General features: G+C 41.2%; 1 protein-coding gene across 2 annotated transcripts in view; it reads left to right on the top strand.

The window, feature by feature from the left end:
- The window catches only part of tns1b (tensin 1b), a 154,902-nt gene that overhangs the window by 113,649 nt on the left and 18,805 nt on the right, over positions 1–22,448 (top strand). For both annotated transcript variants that reach the window (XM_062431420.1, XM_062431419.1), the window contains exons 15-18: positions 3,794–3,923; positions 4,147–4,212; positions 4,503–4,619; positions 20,271–21,782. In XM_062431420.1, coding sequence (XP_062287404.1) covers positions 3,794–3,923; positions 4,147–4,212; positions 4,503–4,619; positions 20,271–21,782 — 1,825 coding nt within the window. The remainder of the gene's footprint in view (positions 1–3,793; positions 3,924–4,146; positions 4,213–4,502; positions 4,620–20,270; positions 21,783–22,448) is intronic.

The following is a 22,448-nucleotide window of genomic DNA, read 5'->3' as shown; positions in this document are numbered from 1 at the left end:
GGGCCAAAATCCACAGCCTGCGTTCTGTGCAAATATGCACTCCAAAGTTCAGCTGACATTAATATGATGCTTCAGCAGTCTCAGTTAGCTAAATTGAGTAGATTAATTCCAAAGTTAGACCCTGTTTAAAACAAAATTCTCTTCCTCTTCTTGTTTCCCTGGGGTGTGCCTTGCCAAGCTGCGGCAGAGAGAGATACTTTTATAGTATTTTTATGCAGATTTGTTGCAGGAACCAACTTGTACTCACATGTTAGAGAGTGAACCAGAGATATGCCATATTCTATGTCAGGCACAGAAGCAGGAGCAAGCCGATGTGGTCTGGATGACGGCAAGAACATCTGGCGACCGACCCCAAAACGCTCAGGAGTCGGAGTGATGTTACCAAAATATTAGTGTCCAAAAACACAGACTGCAAAAATATCAGATCTTTTAAAGAAAAAAAAAGTCACTTCAAATTTTTCTCTGAGCACGTCTTGAGTTGTAAAAACTGGATAACTTCAACAGACTTACACGCAACTACCACAATGTATCCCTCCGCCACAGCTCAGCGAGGAAAATTCAGTCCTTTTGTTCTAAACAGATGGTGACTTTAGAAGATACTGACTCAATGTATGCAACTGAGACAGCTAAAGCTTCATTTTACCTTTAGCTGAACTTTGGAAAGCTTTTTTTTTTTTTGCACAAAACGAGAGCTGTGGATTTTGGCCCCCATTTCCTACAGTGTAGTCAAGTTCTGAGAGAATAGCTGCAGGGTCAGAGTGGTGAGTAGGAAATGTAACAGCATATGTGCACGATAGTATTGCATTAAGACTGTCTTGAAAAAAACCTGAACTTATCTTTTAACTAGAACACAAGAAACTGGAAGCATTATCTCTCTTGTCACAGGGTGAACTCCTGAGTGTGAATCCAATAAAAGAGAAAGTTTAATGCCTTACTTTTTCCAGTGTTTAAATTATCCCAGAGAGAAAGAAAAATTAAGAGATGTTAAATGATGAATAGCATAGGCTGCCAATGAGAACAGCTGTATGAAATGCACAGAGGATACACTGACTTGTATTGTTTATTAGTAATAAGGGAATCCTGTTAGTTTTTCCAATCTGACGCTGTGTGTATGTGTTGAATACATGTGCTGCAGCAGTTTATAGTATCCATTCACAGAAGAAATAGGGCCATAAAAACCTGGGGGAAGACAGTTGGCTTGGATCCCATACCTCAGTTTATAGACCCTCATTAGCACACAATATGTTTTCTGGAAACTATGACGTCAAAATGGAAAATGTACTTTCTTTCCACAAAAACGTTTTGGAAACATAAGGTACTATTTCAACATGACATAATCATTTAAAGGAAAGTTGGCATGTCAGATTGATATTTTTAGTACTTTTAGCGAGAGATCTTTCTATTTATAGAAAGATATTTTTGGGGATTTTTACAAAATCACATGTGCTCCATTTGTTCTTGCTAAAATGAAGAAAAACGATCCTCAATAAAGTGGCACCGGTGAATAGATCAACTTTAGTTTTTGCATGTAGTTGAAGCAGAAGAACTGCGCACATCAGCAAAGTTTCTGCCTCTGCTGTCATTCAGGCCATAATATTATCCATGAGATGTCCTCAGGGTCATAATTTCAGCTTGAGGAATTTCAAAGGAGCACTTACTGTATGCTCGAGGCTGTTCCGTTTTGGCCGTCAGAGCTGGGCTCATATCTCATCCTTTATTTAAGACAGACTAATGGATTCTGCTGAATGCATGGTCTGACTGAGCCGTTGCCTGCTGATGCTCATTATTATTCAGATAACACAGAGAATGTGAACTGTGGCCTTTACGGTCAAATGGAGGAGACATTAGTCAGCATGGAGTGTGCTCTTGCATTTCAAACTGTACTGGTGTATGTTTGTGCAGCTGAATTGAGTTGTGGATGAAATGAGTGCCAAAAAATTAGTAATTAGTCAACGGTTAGATGAAAATGATAATCACAGAGGAAAATCTTTATTGAGATGATTGAAATTCTTCAGGTTGTTTTCTTCTTCTCTAGTTGGCCAAAGTTCGTAATTTCCAATTCCAAGTTTGGTTTAAAGTTTGCTTCAAGAATCAAAATGGATTCGAGGATGTCACAAAGTTTAGAACGGGAACAATACAGCCGAACAACTCCAGCAAACAAATAAAGATCTTTAAAGTGATAACTTTTTAACTCTCTTGCCGAGAATTAGATGAAAAGATTAATGCCGCTCGTATGTCTGTCGGTTACTGAGACCGTAGCGAGGAGTTGGTTAGCTTAGCTTAGCTTTGCATAAAGATTAGAAACAGATGAAAACAGGCAGTCTGGCGTTCACTGTTTCACCTGCACAAAAAAGCAAAAACAATAGTTTCTGTCCAGCTGCAGCGTCTCATTGTATTGTCATCTAGGGGTTGGGTTGGGTTAAACAAACTATGTAACATGCTAATTAATGACTTTTGGAGGTGCTTATAGGCATATTTTGTTACCTTTGGACAGAGCCAGACTCGCTGTTTCAAGTCTTCCTACTTAGCTAAAATGAGCGGCTGCTGGCTGCGGTCTCACATTAAAATTGACAGATATGAAAGTGGAATCGATCATCACGTTTAACTATTGGCAAGAAAACAAATGAAGGTTTCCCAAAATGTTGAACTATTCCCTCAACATTAAGGATGATTTATCCCGAAATGTGTGTGTGTGTGGGGGGGGAAAAGGCTTGCATGAAAGTGAAACCGTGTAAGTGCTCTAAAGACAAAACGCAAGCTTGAAATGAATGTTTTCCTTCTTCCCTCCTTCTATTTTTTGTTCTCAAAGTTCGCTCACCAGCTCTGTTTTCCTCATGAAAAGGATCCCTCAGTGGGAGGTATACAATATCCCTGAAAGCTGCACTAAGCCAAGGGATATTTTACTTTGCCTTCCTCTCGTCCTCAATCATTTATGTGCTTGTCTGGATTTGCGAACGTAACATATTTGGATGTTATTTGGCCCCACATGTAGAAAATGGTTTTATGGAAAGCAAATCAATCTCACATTAGTTGTAATCATTTTTTTTTTATTGTTCATAAGTTTATTTTCTGATGCTGTGCAGTGACCATTCGCATAAAACATTTGAAATGCTTCCCAGCTACTGTGAAATTGTTCATTTTATAGGAAATTTTAACCATAAGTAAATGAAAAAATGCTCACTGTCACTGTAACAGTGGGATGTTTTTCAGTTTTGGCAGTTTCTTCTTCACCGCAGCTGCAGTTTGTGGTTGCGTGTTGTTTGGGTTTAGGTAAATATTCCTCCAGTACCTTTAAATGTGAGGTCCTTGTAAAACACTAACAGATCCAGGCTGCCCATCGGGGAACAGCAGGAGGGAGAAAGAAGATTTTCCTGTGTGTGGTTTTAGTGTTGCTCTTAAAGCTGTTGTGTTGGGAGAAACAGCCATACACCATACACTATACACACATAAAAAAAAGCCTTAAATGCTTTTTCTAGCTCAGATTCAGTGTAGAAAAAAGACTAACAATGAATCCAGCTGGCATACCTCTGGCTCGTGTTTCACAGAGATCATTTCATATTGTGCTCACTTGATTCTAAGCTACAGTTCAGCAGTAGAGGTGATTTGATTTTTGCAGTTTACTTTTTCACATCCTGAGTTTTATTTCAGTTCAAATTTAGTGTATCTGAAGAGATAAACAGACATCTGTCCAACAGCAGTCCAACTCTTTTAAATCAGCATGTTGAGTTCTGTTGGTCCTGTTGGACGTAATGCTGGTGCTTACAATTCTTTGAATCTCATCTTACTCCTTCAGCTCAAGTGCTATCACAAGCGCTACCGCGGCCCGTGCCGAGATGTGATTTTCCGGGTGCAGTTTCACACATGTGCGGTTCATGACCTGGGGATCGTCTTCGGAAAAGATGAGCTTGATGAGACATTCAAAGGTAAGAGAGAGAGAGAGATAGAGAGAGAGAGAGAGAGAGAGAGAGAGAGAGAGAGAGAGAGAGAGAGAGAGAGAGAGAGAGAGAGAGAGAGTGAGAGTGAGAGTGAGAGTGTACACAATCACTGGCTGATGTATTTGACATTAAAATAGTCAATCTGTTTTCTTGCCATCTAAGTAATAATCATTGTTTTTCTTGTTCTCTTTTTATTATTATCTGGGTCTAGATGACAGGTTCCCGGAATACGGAAAAGTGGAGTTTATTTTCTCTTTCGGGCCAGAAAAAATTCATGGTAAGAATCAATGTGTCGGAGTGTTTTTCATCAATTATAATATTTCACCTTTACATTTATTATATTTGTTTTATTGTGCAAGTTTGTTCTCCATTCAATAAACAAATCAAACCAAGCAGGTTGTTCCAGACTTTTCGTTATAAATCAAAAAAAGAGAAACTGAAATGAAGATAGTGAAGATTAAGTCTGAATTTAAAGACAACATTATGACAGTATGTAACATGTGTTTTATTTATTGTGATGGAAAGACATTCACATTTCTGCTCTGCCTCTTTGTACTTCTGGTCAAGGTATGGATAACCTAGAGAACGGGCCGAGCGTGTCGGTGGACTACAACACACAGGATCCTCTGATCCGCTGGGATTCCTACGAAAACTTCAATCAGAACTGTGAGGACAACACAGACGGTAAGCACGGCTGGATTAGACACAGCATTTTAAATTAAACTCAATAAAGTTACAGTCCTGAGTAGAACTAGGCAGAAACACTCCTGAGTCCCAACATAAAAATCACCAATACACATAAAACCGTGTTAGATGCTCTGCTAGGTGCTGACATTTTTATCTGGTTACACACACACACACACACACACACACACACATAAATAAACACATAAATATCACACACATGTTGTACGAGCATGCTCAAAGACACAAACCCGCTCAGAGAAGGTGGAACTCCTCCGGCCCCCCTCTTGTGTCTTGTAAACTTAACAAGGTGTTAATTACACTGGCTCTTAACAGCCATAGTCCATATGAAAGGTCTCATTTAGACTTCACTTCCACTTGTGGCTAATGCGCAATAATTTCCACGCAACTTGTATTTCTAACTTATTTAGAGTAATTACATTTTCAGCTTAGCGCAACAAGACGTACTGTACCACACTCGTGTAACACCAGTTAGCATAGCAAACACACCTGAGAAGATGACTGCACATGATCCCTCTGTATTGTATCAGTGGATTTCTGTCATGACCTTTTAGGAAACTGTACATGTGACTGTGGACATGCATTTTAATGTGGTTAGGAAGAAGTTGGAATGCTATTTTAGTCTCTCTTTCTTTCTCACTCTCCCGCCACACACACAAACAGCATGTATCCATGATGACCTCTGTAACAAGGCTGTTTTTGTCTGTCTGCGTGACATAAACAGGAACGATTTAGCCTCTGTCCTAATGGAGCTTAAAGAGCTTTTTCACACTTTCATCTCTTTAAAACTCCCACGACAGGGTCAAACCCAGGTCACATTTAAGTTCAAACGGGTGTTGGAAAGCTTTATGAAACTAACTAGCAGATGTGTGTACTGGTAAATAGTGATTTTTTTTTTTTTGTAGTAGGAGTATACAGTGTTGTTTATTTGATTTCACGCATCACAAAGTTGCAACCACAATCAAATTACCAACAGACTATGTGAGGCTTCATGACTGTGTGTATGATGTGGTGGTTTGCAGCACAGGGGCCCCAAAGGGTACAGTGCTCTCTCTCTTTTCTGTACACATCTTGACTTCAAATATAGTATGGGTAACTGTCACATCCAGAAGTTTTCCGATTATACAGATATCAGTGGATGCATATCAGAAAGGAATGAGCAGGAATATAATCATAAAGGACTTTCATTACCTTCACATAAACACCAGCAAGACAAAGGAGATAGTGATAGACTTCTGTAGCAAGAAGCCCCAATAATATGGATTGGTCGGGCAACACAGACGTCCTGTACAAAAATGCCCAAAAAAGTCATCTCCATAAACTGAACAGACTGAGGTGTATATGCAGTGTTCTTCTGGGGAAGTGGAAGTATAGAGAAGGACAGAAAAAGACTCAATGAACTGCTTATAAGGGCGAGCATTGTCCTGGACTGAGGAGGTGGGTGACAGGAGGATGTTAGCCAAGCCGCCGTCAATCCTACACAACACCTCTCATCCCATAAACAAGACTGTGGGGGCTTTAAGCAGCTCCGTCAGAAATAGACCACTACACCCACAGTGTAAAAGGGAACAGCAGTGCTGGTCATTGGTGCTTGGCAGCAGTCAGACTTTTTAACAGCAGCATATTGTAACACTGTTGTTGTTACACAGGTCACTGCAGGTCATATCTGTATGTGTGATAGGTGTTTTCTTCTAATTTCGAACTGCTTCATAGCAGTTTCATAGATTCATCAAATTGTGGAATGACAAAAGCTGTGTATAAATCCAAGTAAAAATAAGTGTTTTTGCCACAGCAAGTATCAAAAATCACCCAAATCTATTGTAAATGGTTAACAGTAGATCATGTTTTGAAAGGGAGGAGAGCCGCTGGCACCGCTGAATTCATTTGTGGTGAAATTACGACCGCAGAGAGCCCAAAGGCCCTATGGGACCTGACTCTATTGCTTTCCAGAGTGCATTGCAAGGCATTCCTGGGTTCAGCCACAGGCGTGGACAGAGTCTGACTGTTGAGGGAGCAGTGGTCACTCTCTGACCAAAGTGCTACTTTGTCCGCCACCCAAAAAAGGAAGCAATGCTACGCCCTTAGCGATAGCAGCAAGCCTTGTGTTTTGCCTTCCAAAAGGCCACGCTTGTATGGATGGTCAGCTTGTTTTCTTAACCACTGGAATGACTTTCCTCCTGTTTTTAGAAGATAAACGTTGACATATATTGTGAATTATGGTGATGTTATGTCTTTCTTTTTTTTTTATCAAGGGAAGGTATTATGGGAGTGTTATGATCTGGCATATTCCTACTGTATGGATATCCTGTGTTTAGGTTTCAGGTGTTACCAGATACGGGAATTTCACTGTTACATTTACTGAATATTCCAACAATGATTTTACAGGCTGCTATAACAGCTCATGCAAATGTTAAATTGTTGCTCTTGCAAGAGAAAAACACAAAAACATGTGCACTTTAACAATGATGAGTGATGAACTCATAACCCTATAGTGATACTGCACTATATACTGTCCATTACAGAAACATACTGATTATTTTCTAACAAATAATGCATTAATGGACATTTTGGGTGGATTTAAAAGACAATTCACAAAATGACACAGTAACCTTTTTAATAAGGATGCTCTGTCCTTGATTCCCCCTTAGTGTTTTTATGTGTCTCCCTGCTAGTCAGAAAGGTCAGAGGTTACTTGGCTACCTTCTATCGCTGCTCATAAAGTGTTTACGCCACAGTCAGCGGCAGCTTGAAATAGTCCCTGCTAAAATAGAATAGGTCTCTTCTCATTCTGTTCATGTGGAGGTTAGCATGTGTGTGTGTGTGTGTGTGTGTGTATAAATTATCTCAGTCTAGCCTGGTCTAAGCGATAGTGATATTGCGGTCAAGTCTGAATTTGACAAACACGTGTACTTGCATGAATACATATAACTACTATTGCTTCAGGCCTGAGCAGAAACATATAATGAACCAGTGCACATACCATACACAGAAAAACATACAAACACACAATCACATGTTCTTATGTGGCTACTTGAGCCTTGAAGTAGTCGATAAAACTTCAGATGTGTCCCATAATAGCCCTCTGTGCTGTGTGCTTTATTCAGCCAGCGCAGTCAGACTGATACACATATGCATTTTAAATGAGCTCAGCTTGCGAATGGCATTTAAGGAAACAGTTAAAAATGGAGCCGCCTCATAGAAATGCAGTTTGCAGCAATGGCAAGAGAGAAATGGTTTCCAGGAAACTGGTGGTGTTTCCACAGTCATTTGGCTTCACACTGGTTAGTGCTGAAAAGGTAATTAGTTCCTCTGACGGAGTGGCTTTTAGAACTGGGAAGGCAAACGAGAAAGGGTGTATATCTTAACGAGTGTTAGTTAGAAACCAAAAATATTGTTGTTGTGTGGATTCGCAGTTTGTCAAGAATGCTGTTGCTTTTCTGAAGAAAGGGCTAGGCTACTTTACCTACAAGATTTCTACCCTCTTAGCTTATCAAGGCATTGCATAAAGCTTAAAATGATAGGGGTTGATGTTTTGTCGGGATCAACATTGGTTAAGTGTTGTTTATGTGAATGTTGGTTTGAAAAGATTAATGTTGACTTTCAATGTGTTTATTTCATAAGAAACAGCTACAGCTGCTGTGGGACAGTTTTGACACAAAGATTTGTGTTTTGCCTGCACCTTGCATAAACATATCCTCAGCATCATAACACTTACACTATTCATATATTCAGAAACCACTTTTTTCAGATTTTTATTGAACTTATATGGATATGGCATGGTAATTTACTCTTCTACCTACAAATCAAATATTTACACTTATGTGTTGTATCACATAATGTCATCAAAGAAGCAATTTTATCTAGAGGATGGTCTTTATGACCTACTGCAGCTCAGCAGGCAAAATCAGAGTCACCATTATCTTTTACCTGAATCTTTTATTGATGTTGTTTTCCTATCTTGTAGAGTTAAAGTCACTCATAGAGCCTTCTATTGCAGTTTCTGGATCACAGAGATCTGTTTAAGGCTGCATTTGGACACAATATGGCTCTGCAGTTCAAAAAAGGCAAAGTGCTTAGTTGATCTGTGTGTGTTAAAGGTACTGGTCAGGAGATGAAAAACAGCCCAGTCCAGTTTTAAGTGTAGTTTCAATAATATATGTTGAGTTTTAAAGCTAATCAGATACAAAGACATTACACAGTTTCTGAAATTGTACCAGGAATGTGCTTTTTGTGCATCATTTATTAATCAGTGCAGTGAATTCTTGCATGAAATTGCTGAAAAAGTCAACTGTTTTGCTTGACAACCCTGTGTTTTTGCACCAGCGCCCTCCTTTATAGGGTCCCTGATGTGGCAACAGTTCTTTGATGCAGTGCTATTGTCAGGTCATGGCAAACAGAAGAGAAGTACAAACTAAATGGAGCGTACCGTTAGCGGGTAGCACCCTTTTAGTATTGTTGATTTCTCTAAGATGTAATGTTCAAGTATGTATTCATGTGTTTTTATAAAGGGTGATTCAATCTCCCAGGAGAAGATTCTGTAAGATCTCCCTCAAATATCCATTTTCACCAAATCTAACTATGCAACCATTCATGCAATCACTGCTTCCATGATGCAAGTGTCTCCGACTGAAATGGAAGTTGTTACAAGCTGATCCGATCAGTCACCTGATACATGCACCAGTCTAATCAAACAACACCGCTACATGCCAAGCTATAGTCTGATGCAAGCTACCGTACAGACATACTGCAGGGAAAGCCATGTGAGTAGCAGATGTGAAAGCTCAAGTTGTGTGTAGCCTGTGAAGGGTGGATCATATTTTGGTCACTAAATATTGAAGGGTGTGACTGACCCTTGTGTTGTTGTTTACCATTCAGTTCAAGTTATTGACTCAGCTTGCCAACCCACTACATTTCTGGAATAACTGGGATGAGAGGAGGGAGATAATGATGAAAAAATAGATATATATATAGATACACACATACACATATAAATATATACAGAGAAAAGATGGATGAGAGTAAAGAGAAACCGATTTCACATGACTGAGAGATAGAAATATGACATAGCACTATATTTAGCTGTGATTTGTACACAACATCTTTATCAAGACAAGGATTTGACCATGGAAAAAAAAAACAAAAGCATTTTTCTTGTATGCAGTCAGCTTGTATACAGCATTTTGACTCTAAATATTTTTTTCCTCTGGTCTGGTCACTTGCTCCAAACGCTACCCCATTAATTCGTAATGAGTCATTTCTACTTCACCACCTTTCTCTTCAAGCTCTAAGAGGTCTTTACTCTCCCTCAGTAAAGTGTCGGAGGGAGTTAAAGGCGGACTCCTCCGCTCGACTGTGAAGCCCTTTTGTGCACAGAGTCGCAGGAGGAGGAGTGACAGAGAATGTCAGTGTGGGTTTGTGCATGCTGCTGCTCAGCACAGACAGAAAGTTACATGGCGAATTTGTTTCCAGTATTTCTTCGATTTCCCTTCGGCATGAGGCAGCCTTTTTTCAAGGTTCGATAGGTGTTGAAGAGTTCAGCTGTGAACCTGCGTCAAGTTTGTCCTCTGCTCTTTATAACGCTGGAGAGAAAAGTTGTAACAAATTTCAGCAGCTGACGTCTTTGACAACATGTGAGTAGCATGCTCAGTACTGTAGATGTAGAGATTGGCAGAAACAGGATTTTATTTTTTTACTGGAAAATGTGCTCAATTACTTATTGAAGGTTGTCTATTATCCAAACACTTGGCCACATTGTGATTTTTATGTTAATGTTTTTTCACTGCTTCAACAAAGTTCTCAAGGAAAGTGATCCTTTGAAGTTTAATCTTTTACAAATGCTTTTATCAAGTGGTGAGAAAAAGTTGAGGCCCATATGGCAGTCTGTGATTTGATGGTTTAAAAGGAAATTCAGATTTAGTACAGCTTGGTTCTTTTTGTGATTTTGACCATAATTCTTTTTGGGAATATTGTAGGAACCAAGTTATTGTTGGGATCTGGGAATGTGGGGATAATGTTAAAAAGAAGTCTGAAGGAGGAAGAAATGCAAGCAAGCAGATGAGCATACAGGTGTTAGCCAATCGTATTTGGAAAAACTATTGTTACCATTTTAAAAATCATAGTAAACATCTACAAGAGTTAAGATTGACTTCCTGGTTCATCTTTGATCACTGTCTTTTTATAGCAATGTTGCAGTTTACAATTTGGCGCAAACTACGAAAATAGGACACATGCTGTATCCCACCATGATAAACCTTAAATTGTACATGAAAAGCCTCTATAAGTGTTGTAAAATGAGATTTTGATGCATTGTAGCAATTTATAGAAACAAAATGAGTCAAGTGTCCTTGATTTTTCTGTGTAAGCTTATTTTCTGATGCAATTAGTTACTGTTTATCCAAGGTCCAATAAGCATTGCCCTGTGTGGAGAAGTGGCGGGCCAGGTTCGTGTTATTCTCTCACTCGCTCTCTCCAAGAGGTTAATTCTTCCTCTCTGATCTCATACACAGTAGTCAGGGTGAGATGTCTGTGTTCCCGTCCCCCATGTCCTTAATTTATCCAACAGAAAGGATCAGTTGACCATGTGTCCCCTGTTGGGCACAGACTATTTCTTGCAACATTCTTGTAGCAAGAGAGTGAGTTTTGAAGAAGTCAGATTTAAGTTTGTATTTGTGTTGCGTGCTGAGCTGCAGACACGGATCGGGTGGGGGGAGTTACATCATCCTGGTGGAGGTAGAAGTTGATGCAACAGAATGATATCACCGCTGCGACTGTGTTTGAGCTCAGCAGATGACTGAGATTCAAATGTTCAGTTCTGGCCAAAGAGTAGTTCAAGAAGCAGGTGAGCTGTAAATTGCTGCAGTCATGAATGGAATAAAGACATTATTTCTCCTCAATGAATTCCTCTTTTAGGAATTTTGACATGTTTTAGTTGCCAATACTGAAAGATTTTGATAATAGCTAAATCTGCTTCACTTCTCAGCTACTCTCAGCTGAGAATAATTATGTGAATATTTATTTTATGTCCCCCAACTCTAATGTTGCCATTATCCTCATTTCATTCTTTGTCCTTGTAGAATTGAATAATGCTCAAATGGTAATATTTAATCTGATACTTACAATTGACCTAGTTGGGAAACTCTTTTTAATTCTTCCCACACCGAGAAGGTCAGCAGTTTGGATCAGTTTTTGGGTAGCATCCTTGAAGCTGATTAGGAGTCTTTCTTATGGGTCCTTCAGTAGTTTGGCATTGACTTTATAGCGGGTTGGTGTCTGTTGATTCATTCAGAAGCCACAGATGTTCCAGATGAGTTGTTTCATGACTAAATGAAAATCAGATTTACTTGTACGTGTCTGTGTGAATTGATTCGAGTGTGTGCATCAGACTGTGGATATCAGCTGTCCACCTCTCGTGATATCCACTGGTCTCAACATTCTTGCACTTACACTTCTCTGATGCTAAAAAACAAGCCACAGCCTCATTGACATATTTCCAGGCCATGGCATTTCTCCACAAAATGCAGAGGTGAAACGTCTGGCCCCTTGTGTTGGCAACAGGCGTCCGCGCTATCAGTCCCTCCGTCTAGTCCGAGGCTTTGGGCGGATTAGGCTGCTTTGACTCCAAACACAGCCCAGATTGCATAACAGCCAAGACAGAGAAATAAAGGCCTTCTAGGAAAGAGTGGACACAAAGAGAGAACAAGTGCCTTGTGTTGTGGAGTGTCCCCATTTGGACCCTGACTGCGGGGGCACAGGGACAGGGGTTTCTGCTAGGCGACAGCTACTGCGGGGCAAGTTTAAAGTGTCTGTGTGTGTGTCACCTTCCAAGCAACGTGTCAGACAGAGACTGATAACTGAATTTCACTCAGGCAAAAAGATGGTATATTTGGATTGTTGTACTATAATGTGAGCATCACAGAGGTTTCAGGAGGACATGACTAATCCTGGGAAAGAGCACTGGTTATATACAGTCCACAATGCGTGGGAATGAATGAATGGTCTGTTAACTCCTCATAGATGCAGCTTTACTCCAGCTGTTGGCCAGACACTCTGTCTTTCTTTCTCACCCTCGTTTTCTTTTTCTCCAGCCATCTTTACACAGCTGATCTGGCTAAAAATGACATCACAGGATAAGGACATAATTAATCATGATCACTTTCCATAAGCTCTTCTCATAAGTTCAGCTTTTTATCTGTCTTTTATCCAGTATTGATGTCTCTGCACTGTGGTGGGAGGAACCACAATAACTACTTCATCTCTGTCAACAGTAAGCTCTCTCTTGAAGATAATGATAGGACATGACTCTACCTAGTAAATTCAGTATCATTCAGTTAGTGAACCTGACTTTGGGAGTTCACATGCGATCTGGCTTTGCATAAGCACTTGTCTAGCTTTCCTTTAGCCTGGTACTTCTAACCATTTCCATTTCCCTTGGTAGCCTCTGGGACTTGATTGAAATCTATGTGGAGAACCCCAGTATAAACAAAGACTAAGAGTTGCACTTTCTTTATTAGGCACCCCTGTCTTCTTTCGGGTGTGTTATTGGCTGGGAGCCCCCCTCTGCACGGGTCACTAAGCTTAATGAATAGACCCCTTTCTAAGCAAAGGGGCGGATGGACACAGAAGATGAACTTTACAAGGGGAAAGGAACTAAGTTTTTTATTTTTATTATGCATGAACTCAAACACTTTCTTTTCGGGTCTATTGGGAACACTGACCTCAACTCCCCAGCTATTACCTTACCTCTGTAGGGAATTATATTCAGGCACCAACCTGTCCTGCTCTTTATTACACTCCTGTCTTCTTCAATTCACAAGAAACACAGTGTGAAAAAGTAACATTATATTATTCATTATCGTGCCAGTAACATCAAGGAGCACATTTTTTTTCTCAACTGTGCATCCTCAACAGTTATGATTCCTCTGGGGAGCACGGTGTCAAACCACTGCCCAGATTTGAACTCTGATAGCAGTACCTCATACTTGGTCATGTGTTCCTACCGACATAAAGCACCAGTGAGCGGTTATGCACTAATCACTGAACTACTGCATCCTACTGGTTGCCCCTGGCACCTGCATTGACAGGGGTTGGAAGAGAATAACGAGAATTTCTGTGTGTGTTATGCCATCCAGGTGAAGCTCTTATAGTACTTGCTGTCATTTAAAAAGAAGTATCTGGTGATACCATGTAAGGGCCAACAGAAGGATTGAGATGGCACTGAAGGGAATTGGTTAATCCAAATTGGGGAGAAAATGGTGGAAAAATATTTTCCATAAAAAAAAAAACTTGAACAAGTTGGAAAAGCTTGGATCACTACAATCTCTTCCATGTTATTGTCTTGGAAAACGCTACAAAAACACTGCCCAAATGGCTAAAGAAAGAAAGTGTTTTAGTTTTATTTTGCCCTGGTGCTCGGCTCTCTTTGTCTATTTATGTGTCGTTCCCGCATTTGGAAAAGGGGGGCGTAAAAGCTGTCATTTGGGACACTGGAAAATTCTACATCCCAATAATCACATTGTTGCCTGAAGGCAAAATAATCTTGACAATTTAAACCACTGTAAAGAATGATGTTGATGCAGCTCTAATATAAGGAAGTATCTGGTCAGGAGCTGTAGATCTGTTTGGGTCTGCAGCTTTTACCAGGATGTTGATTAGAACAAGAGCTGACAAGAGTTGCTTTGAAGAGAATCTGTGTAAACTATCAAGGCTTAAGAAAAAAGGATGTGGTCATGTCTTTGCAGTCTCTCCAGACCAAAACTATCCAGAGTTAGCCTATCAAAGCTTCTCCTCACCTCTAGAACGAGATAGCTACAGCCAGCTCATCAGACGCTCTCCTCATTTGGACCTCAAGATTTTCCCTACGCAGCCCTGCTGCTAACGACCGTTGATGGCTTTTCCTGAGACACAGCCTCTTCCAGAGTGAAACATAATGCTCTGCATGGATGAAGTGTCTGCCTGAGAAGTAGTGCATGGTGTGAGTAGGTTGTGTCTATGCCTTTTTTGCTTTTACCAGTATATGTGCTGGAATCTAGTATTTATGTTATGAGTGGAATAGTCCAACACAGTCCCCTTTTTAATGCAATAGTAGCTCCAAGTTACTGGTGGTAGATTACAGTTATGTTGTACTCTCAGTCAGTACTTGTCAAATACTGGGACATAGATTAATTTAGATATGAAGGATTTTATTCATTCATTTATTTGCATTCAACTATGATGCACATTTTTGGAATAGCATACAAATAATACTTCTTCTAGTGATGTCATTCGGGGCATGATTGTTGCAGGGAATATTGAAGGTGAACCTAAGATCTATGTCAATGTCAATCAATATTCTTCTCCTGCCTGTTCCAAATCAACCTCCATTACCTCGTCCTTTGTTTCCCCAATCTTAGCGAATTTGCACTCACACGTATCGATTCACAGTAAATCTTTGATGTATTTTTAATGAGCTGCTGGGCAAGTGTTTATTAAGCTACAACAAGTTCCTGTACTTACTGTATATTAAAGTGTGTTGGGCCAATATCTAAACTGTACTTAAATGTTCTTTATATCCTGCTGATCCTCCCCACAAATAGCCATTTCAAATAAAATAAAAATCAAGCTATTGCATTGGAGGATTTATTTTTTGTTGTGGAAAGATTGTGATTCTACTGAAATTATACTACAAAGGAATCATTTTGCATGTTATGCACCAAGCCTTCTTGCAATCAGTAAGGCACTTATGCAACTACTACTACTACATTGCTTTATTTATCAGGCGCACTTCATGACGCTGGCTTCTCATCATTTATCATTTTCATCAATCTTCTCTGATCTTCACAAGTCAAATTAATCCAGCTCAGACCATGAAATAGCCCTTTGTGTAGATCATTTACGAGGCCACAGGATTAATTTAATAGATGTCATTGAGCCCTCATACAGCACAGTAAAGGCATGCTTTGTGGCCAAATCAATAGTTCAGCCATTAACTTTTACCAAATATGGCACCATGTGGGCTATACTTACATGCTGTTACACTAGCATGTGTAGCCACTGAAGCTCTCTAATCTCTTGGGCTTCTTGAATGTAAATGCACTTAGAACTTTATTCTTGTCTGGCTATTAGTGGTTGAAGCAGTTTAAGGCCCGAGGGGACGTTCTCAGTAAATGTTTCATCGTTGCTTTTTATTAATGTCACACTTATGCCCAGTAGACATAGACCCCCAACTGTTTTGGAATGCCCACACACTGTCTCAGACACACATACACAAGCACAGAGCGGCGCATCGTGTGTTTGTCCATGTAAGCTATAGGGGAAACATGCTATTTCCGCTGTAAGGGGGATCTATTGCCACAGGGTCAGAGCTCAAAGCTCAAAGGCTAGGAGGTCACACAGTTGCACCATCTGGCCTACAGAACCTTAAAATATCTGGAGCTCCCTCCATTTGCAACACTTGGGTTAATAGAATTACATTTTGTCCCATGTTGTTGTATTTATGCAAAGTCTTGTCAAAACCTGTGACGGCCGAGACTTGCATTCATGTGCATCTTACACTGATTTGCTTGTGCTGTTTTAACTTTATTATCATCTCAGTGCCACTGTTCTCCAAAACACTTTATAATAACATGTTTTGTTTAATTTTTTTATATATCTATATATCTATAATGAAGACCATGTAGCAACACAACACAACCAGTTGGTCATTCCAGCCAGGACAGATATGGTCCACTGTCTCCCGCTGTTATATAATTAATAAGGACTATGTGGTTAGGATCGCAGACATTCTCACCTGACTAATGTGCTTGGGATCACAGAACAAGTATTTACCTCCCGGGGAGTATGTAAAAACACTAATGTGGACCCACACGGTGTAAGATATCACACATAGACATGCCCTTTCTTATCACTTAACACTGTCAGAAGTTATTTGCAGAGGCCTACGTGGGTTCATTTCAACCAAATAAAACAGCATCAGACATAGCACCACACACACATAAACAGCCACAACATAAATAGCATCCTTGCAGTAAAAAGCCTCACAAGTGTAAAATGACAGATTAGGTTTCCTGTTGTACAAATGGGGATTCTGTGGATCAGCGGTCAGTCACGATGTTCCTAAAGCGAATATATGAACTAGTTAAAGAGGTCTTAATAAACTGGGGTTTTATTTAGTGTGAGGGTGGGATCATAATACAGCTGGCCTTACTGCAGTCATTACCATCATCATCACTGAAAGAATAAAAGAGAGGTCAGGGGAAGGATGTGGGGGCAGAAAGAGAGGACAAAGAGAAGAAAGAGCTTAAAGAAAGAAAAAAAGAGAGTTGGTGTAACAATCTGTGAGTCAAATGTGGGAAAATAGTATCACAGCTCAATCTACCGTGTAACCTTCAGTGAATTTTGCTTGAAATTAGGATGTAAATAGGAAAAGCATTGTGGAGGCCAAAGTCATGTGTTTATTGTTATCACGAAAGTGTTTGTTGTCGGTAATTCTGGATCGTGGTGTGCAATAGTGAAGTAACTGTCCTGCATGCAAATGTGCACTGATGGCTAGGTGATATGAACTGCACCATAGGCTGGAAAGTTTTCAAACTGTCGGGAAAAAAAGGTTCTTTCTTTGTGTGTGTGTGTGTGTGTGTGTGTGTGTGTGTGTGTGTGTGCGTGCGTGTGTGTGTGTGTGTGTGTGTGCGTGTGTGTGTGTGTGTGTGTGTGTATGTTACTATATGGCGCATTTACAACAAACCTACTAAATCATCTACAGCTCCATTTGTTCTATCGCCTTGCTACTCCTGTCAAATCAGGTCTTCTTATATTCTATACAAACCAGATCAGCGGCCACTCAATGTATTCATCTTTCTATTTTTCACTCGCTACGCTTTTCTGTTTTCTCCATCTGTCTGCAGCAGGGTGGAGTTTTCTCCCTGCTTCCATGCTTGGAGAGAGCTTGTTAAATGGCTGTTGTTGGACAAAGTAGCTCTTTCCATTACATGAGTGTTTTCAGCACCAGTGCGCTAAAGGAGGGGCGTCTGTGTGTATGTGATCATGCAGGGCTTATTTCTGGTGAATGTTAGTGTATTCATTGATATTTGCTTTTCTGTCCATGTACGGTACCAGCCAAGAGTTTAGAAACACTTTCTTAGTCATTCTCTGTCTCATTGAATGGGGAGGTGTGTCCTTCTCATCCACTGTTATTGGAAACAAGACTCTCTTAAGTAAAGGAAAGAGTATTATTTCTTGAAATAGGAGCTTGTACAAACTGTAAGCCAGTAGGTGTGTGATAGAGCCTAACCTTACAGGACTGCTGTCACTCTCTCAAACTCTACTATAAAATTCAGTGGCCCACCTCCCGCATACAGGCTGTTGTGATAGACCTCCCACATACGCATACACAACAGGGGCAGAGTTAGACTAGTGCAAGCCACTGAGCTGCAAGCAATAGCAGTAACTCTCCTGATCCGGACAGCAAGCTATTCAGGAGTTGGAGGAGGAGAGGAAACAGTAGCCAGAACCAACTACCCCAACTCTTGCTGTAATCCCTCATTTCCCACCCCGGGGGCTCCTGATCAGGCCTTTTCCCAGCTTAGTTTGGAACCATACCGTCGTCCACTGCTCACACAGGTAGGGGAACCTCTTCCTGTGGAAGCGTTTCTGTCATTTCCTTTGAAAAAGCTTTGACTTTCTCTGAGGTGACTTGTTTAGGTGTTTTAGTTGAGGCGTTCAGGATGTAAAATCGGCTGAGCTGTGTGACTGCTGTGATCATCCTAATTGCGTGAGTCACATTAGGCTACAGGGCAAGTGATTATAAAGGTGCTGAAATAGACAAAGTGAGGGGAGCTCTTCTTTCACGACTTATGTCTATGTTTATCTGCATGAGTGATGCATTAAAAGTGTGTTTATGTGCTCATGTGGGCAGGAATTCACGGACAGTCCCTAACTCGATACTTGGGCAGTTTCATGAGGTGTATAAATTTGTCATGGTGACTTAATTTGGAGCCTCCTGTCTCAGCAGCTAACTTGTGCGCGGAGACAGCATTGAAATTAGTGGAGAGTTCATCAGCTTCCAAAAATCTGAACCAGCATCATAATTGGTCTCTTTTGGATATTGTCTGTGCTGAATGTGATCATTATGACAGCTACCTTGCATACTGAGCTGGCCAGACTACAACTACTAACATTTGAGATACAATGTTCAAATGGCTTGCGGTACAGCAACAAGACATTATCAGACTAGACATGCTGGAAGCGGCCATAGCCTTTTTTTCCCCCACTAGTGGTCCACCAATGCACCACTCAAATAAACTCTCTAATGGGTTAGTATTAGACAACATAAACTGGAATTTTCTGTGACCAAGAACCACAAGAGTTGTTTCCACCAGTAGCCTGACAGTGCAATCGTTACAGTGCGCCATACCCTTGGCAAGTTGCCTCAGGCCAGCCAAGGAGACCTTGCAGTACCCGGTTTGTGTACGCCCAACAAGCTCCATTACAGAGCCCTGTATTCACTGAAGCGGAGATGGAGATATCTATATGTTACAGAGACACAGACCGCTTCTTTGTGTAACTCCTTTCCCAGCTATCTGATTTGCTTGCTGGGATATGGCTAATCATGAGTTATGAGGTTTTCTTTTTCTTTTTTGCCCTTCCGAAGGATGCTTAACAGCTCAACCTTTTACTAAATGATGTGGAAGATGTGAGATGGCTGTGATGAATTTTAAAAAAGGAAGACATTACACCTTAAAAGAAATATATTATATTTTGATAACCTTTGTTCACATGAAAATATTGGCGCATTGTATTGGCTGAATGATAGAATGAGAGAGTGTTTGTGTTACAGTCTTTTCAGTTAAACTCCCTGATGTTGAGCTTTTGTTTTGCTTTGGCTTTCGGAGGCCAGGAAAAGCCTTCAGGTCTCCCTTACACAGTGAGGCTGATTTTCCAGTGATGACTAAATTCTTCTGATTGAGGCACCCCACTTCCTCTTTACTGGACTTGGGTGTGGCTATGTGTTAATGTGTATGTTTTTATGTGTATAAGTGCAATATTTGTGCATGTGCATTTGGGTTCAGCGGACACAAACAACACTGCAGCACTCTATCGGAGCTTACAAGTTAACAGTGGATTAAAAGTCTGTGATGTCCATCTGTCGTACTTTTTCTGCATCAGCTTATCCTGTTCACAGTTGCACAGCTTATGAGCAAATCAAATCAGAAACTGGTTCATCATCTATTGTGCCAGTATTTCTCAGGTGGCACAGATTAGTCCAATTGGCTTGAGAAAGCGCAAGGCAGGCTCTTGTGATTTCATCGTTTTTTCCGAAGCGCATGCCACAGACCCTGCTCATTTCCTGAAGCTGGTAGAATAGGTGGATAGGAGCCAGTGTTTAATTTAACTGCAGCTGTTTTGGCAATGGCCACAAAATGTCCCCATGCCCCTGCTTCTCTCTCTCTGATAGTTCCTCACTTTTTGCTCCTTATTCATTGATGAAAACAATATGCTTATATTTAGAAGATTTACACACTGATTTCTGTATTGGCCAACGTACCATTGCTCTAAGAATAGTTTGGTGGTTGAAAATTAAATGGGCAGGGGAAGTTAAATAGCTGTTGAATGTTGCATTTGGTTTAATCTAATGAGCCTCTTTTGAACTTCTTTTTCTAGAAGTCATCCATACCGAAGGACCCCTGGACGGCAGCCTCTACGCCAAAGTGCGCAAAAAGGAGTCAGTTGAAGGAACAATCACAGCGAATGGCCTTCCACCCACTGCTGTTGAACACGCACTGCCTGCAGTTGACCATGCCTTGTCAGTGAGCAGTGACTCAGGAAACTCTACTGCCTCTATCAAAACTGACCGAACTGATGAACCGGCAGCAGCCCCTCATGCTTCCACAGTGAGCCAGCCACATGTTCCTGTAGGCGAGGAGTTACCCTCAGTCCATCACCAGGCCCCAGCTGCCCAGCAACTCATAAGTCCCCAAGAGAAACAGGAGCTGGAGCAGCTCCTGAGTGGCTTGGAGGGGCCCATGCACCGACAGGGCTACCTGTCCTCCCCAGCCTCTGCTGTTGGAGGGATGCTTCACCTGGTGCCTGCTCAGGTCCACGTCAATGGCCACGGTAGCGTTGACCGTGAAACAGACATTTTAGATGACGAGCTGCCTACCAGTCAGGAGGGCAACAGCGTGGACAGTCTAGGGACGTTCTCCTCCACGGATGGTCGGGCCACACCAGCTGATCTCTATTACCAGTCTGAGTCAGTTATTAATGGACAGGATCATGTGCCGTATCTGGAGCGCAGCGTTCCAGAAAAGCCCCTGGAAAACATCCAGCCACAGATTTGCATATCCAACAAACCTGCCACTTTGACCCAAAGTGATTCAGCCCCATCCTCGGTTAATTACATGGCTACTCAGAATGGTAATCTGCACCGCTCCCATTCGTATGGTGCAGAACCAAAGTCTATGCCACCAGCTCCCGCCCGCACCACCAGTAGCAGGGAGGCCGTCCAGCGAGGTCTCAATGTTTGGCAGCAGTTTGGTGTACCTGCGGAGCCAGTAACTGAGGGACTCACGTTTAGTCCACCTAATTCAGTAATGCCAAGTCACCACAGCCTCCCTCAGTTCCCTAATCGCCAGAGCACCTCCCAGCAAGAGATTGAGCAATCTATTGAAACCCTTAATCTCCTCATGTTGGACCTGGAACCAGGCCGTTTGCCGGTGCCTAAGTCTCAAAGTGCTCCACTGAGAGAAAACAGTGTTGTAGTGACCACACAGCCGTCCTTCTCCCAAAGCCAAACCAGACCTTCCTATCAGGCCGATGTCGCTATTCACACCCACTTGGCTGGCCCCATGTCCAGCCTGGCCAGCCACACGTTACCTGCTCAGATGTCACCTGGGAAGCCAAATACACCAGACCTTGTACCTGCTCAAGGATCTCTGAGTCACACATCTGAAATAGCTGGAACCAGTCCTTCCTCACAAGTCTCCCCTCTCGTATCTGGCCACTTCCAGCTCAAGCCCGTCAACACCTACCCACCAAACACATTGTCTCCATTTGCAGAGGTCTCTGAGCCCCAAAGATGCCCTAGTGCTGCCTCAGCATCACCCCAGCCAAGACAAGACAGTGACCCTGATGAAGTCTTCAACGTTGAAGGTCTGGTTGCGCAAAGAGTGGCTGGTAAGATTTATAATTAACTTATCTCATCCTGACACTCTCCATTTGTGACCTCAGCACTCTGTATATCTTAGGGGAAAACCTTTTAATTACAAAAAAAAATACTTGTTTCCAGCACCTGGTTCTATCTTTAAAAGGTATCTCACACATTTCTATAGCATGTGGTGATGCAATTTTTGCCCAGGGTAAAAACATTGGTTTTGCCTCTGGTACCCTTCTATCATTGTCAGCTAACTGAGACAGACATCTTTGAGATTACAAAAAAAAAAATCTGAAAATCTGGAAAACAGGCTAAAAATGTTTGGGTTTTATTCTAAGGTTTGAACTATAAACACTGTGACTGAATCACTGAGTAACATGCACTGAGATCAGAGATGTGACTACCTGACATTTTCACTTTACCTTTACTTACAGAAAAAAGAAGCCTCAATGCTTAGATTTATAAAACACAATGATACGGACACATATGGAATATAAAGTATATCTTAATTTTAAATATAGTTGAATGGCTTCTGGCATTAAGCATTGTACTCTGATGTTGGGCTGGCCTCATGTTACAGTCCTTCCATTGTTTATACAGGTCCAAATATATTTCCCATGAGCCTTTGTGCAAAACTTTATCTTGATTGTAGCCTTCCACTATAGCTTCTCCCAAGATGCACCCAAACA

Source organism: Scomber scombrus, chromosome 13 (genome assembly GCF_963691925.1).
Source record: "Scomber scombrus chromosome 13, fScoSco1.1, whole genome shotgun sequence".
Taxonomy (NCBI): domain Eukaryota; kingdom Metazoa; phylum Chordata; class Actinopteri; order Scombriformes; family Scombridae; genus Scomber; species Scomber scombrus.
This window is presented reverse-complemented; position numbering and strand designations above follow the sequence as displayed.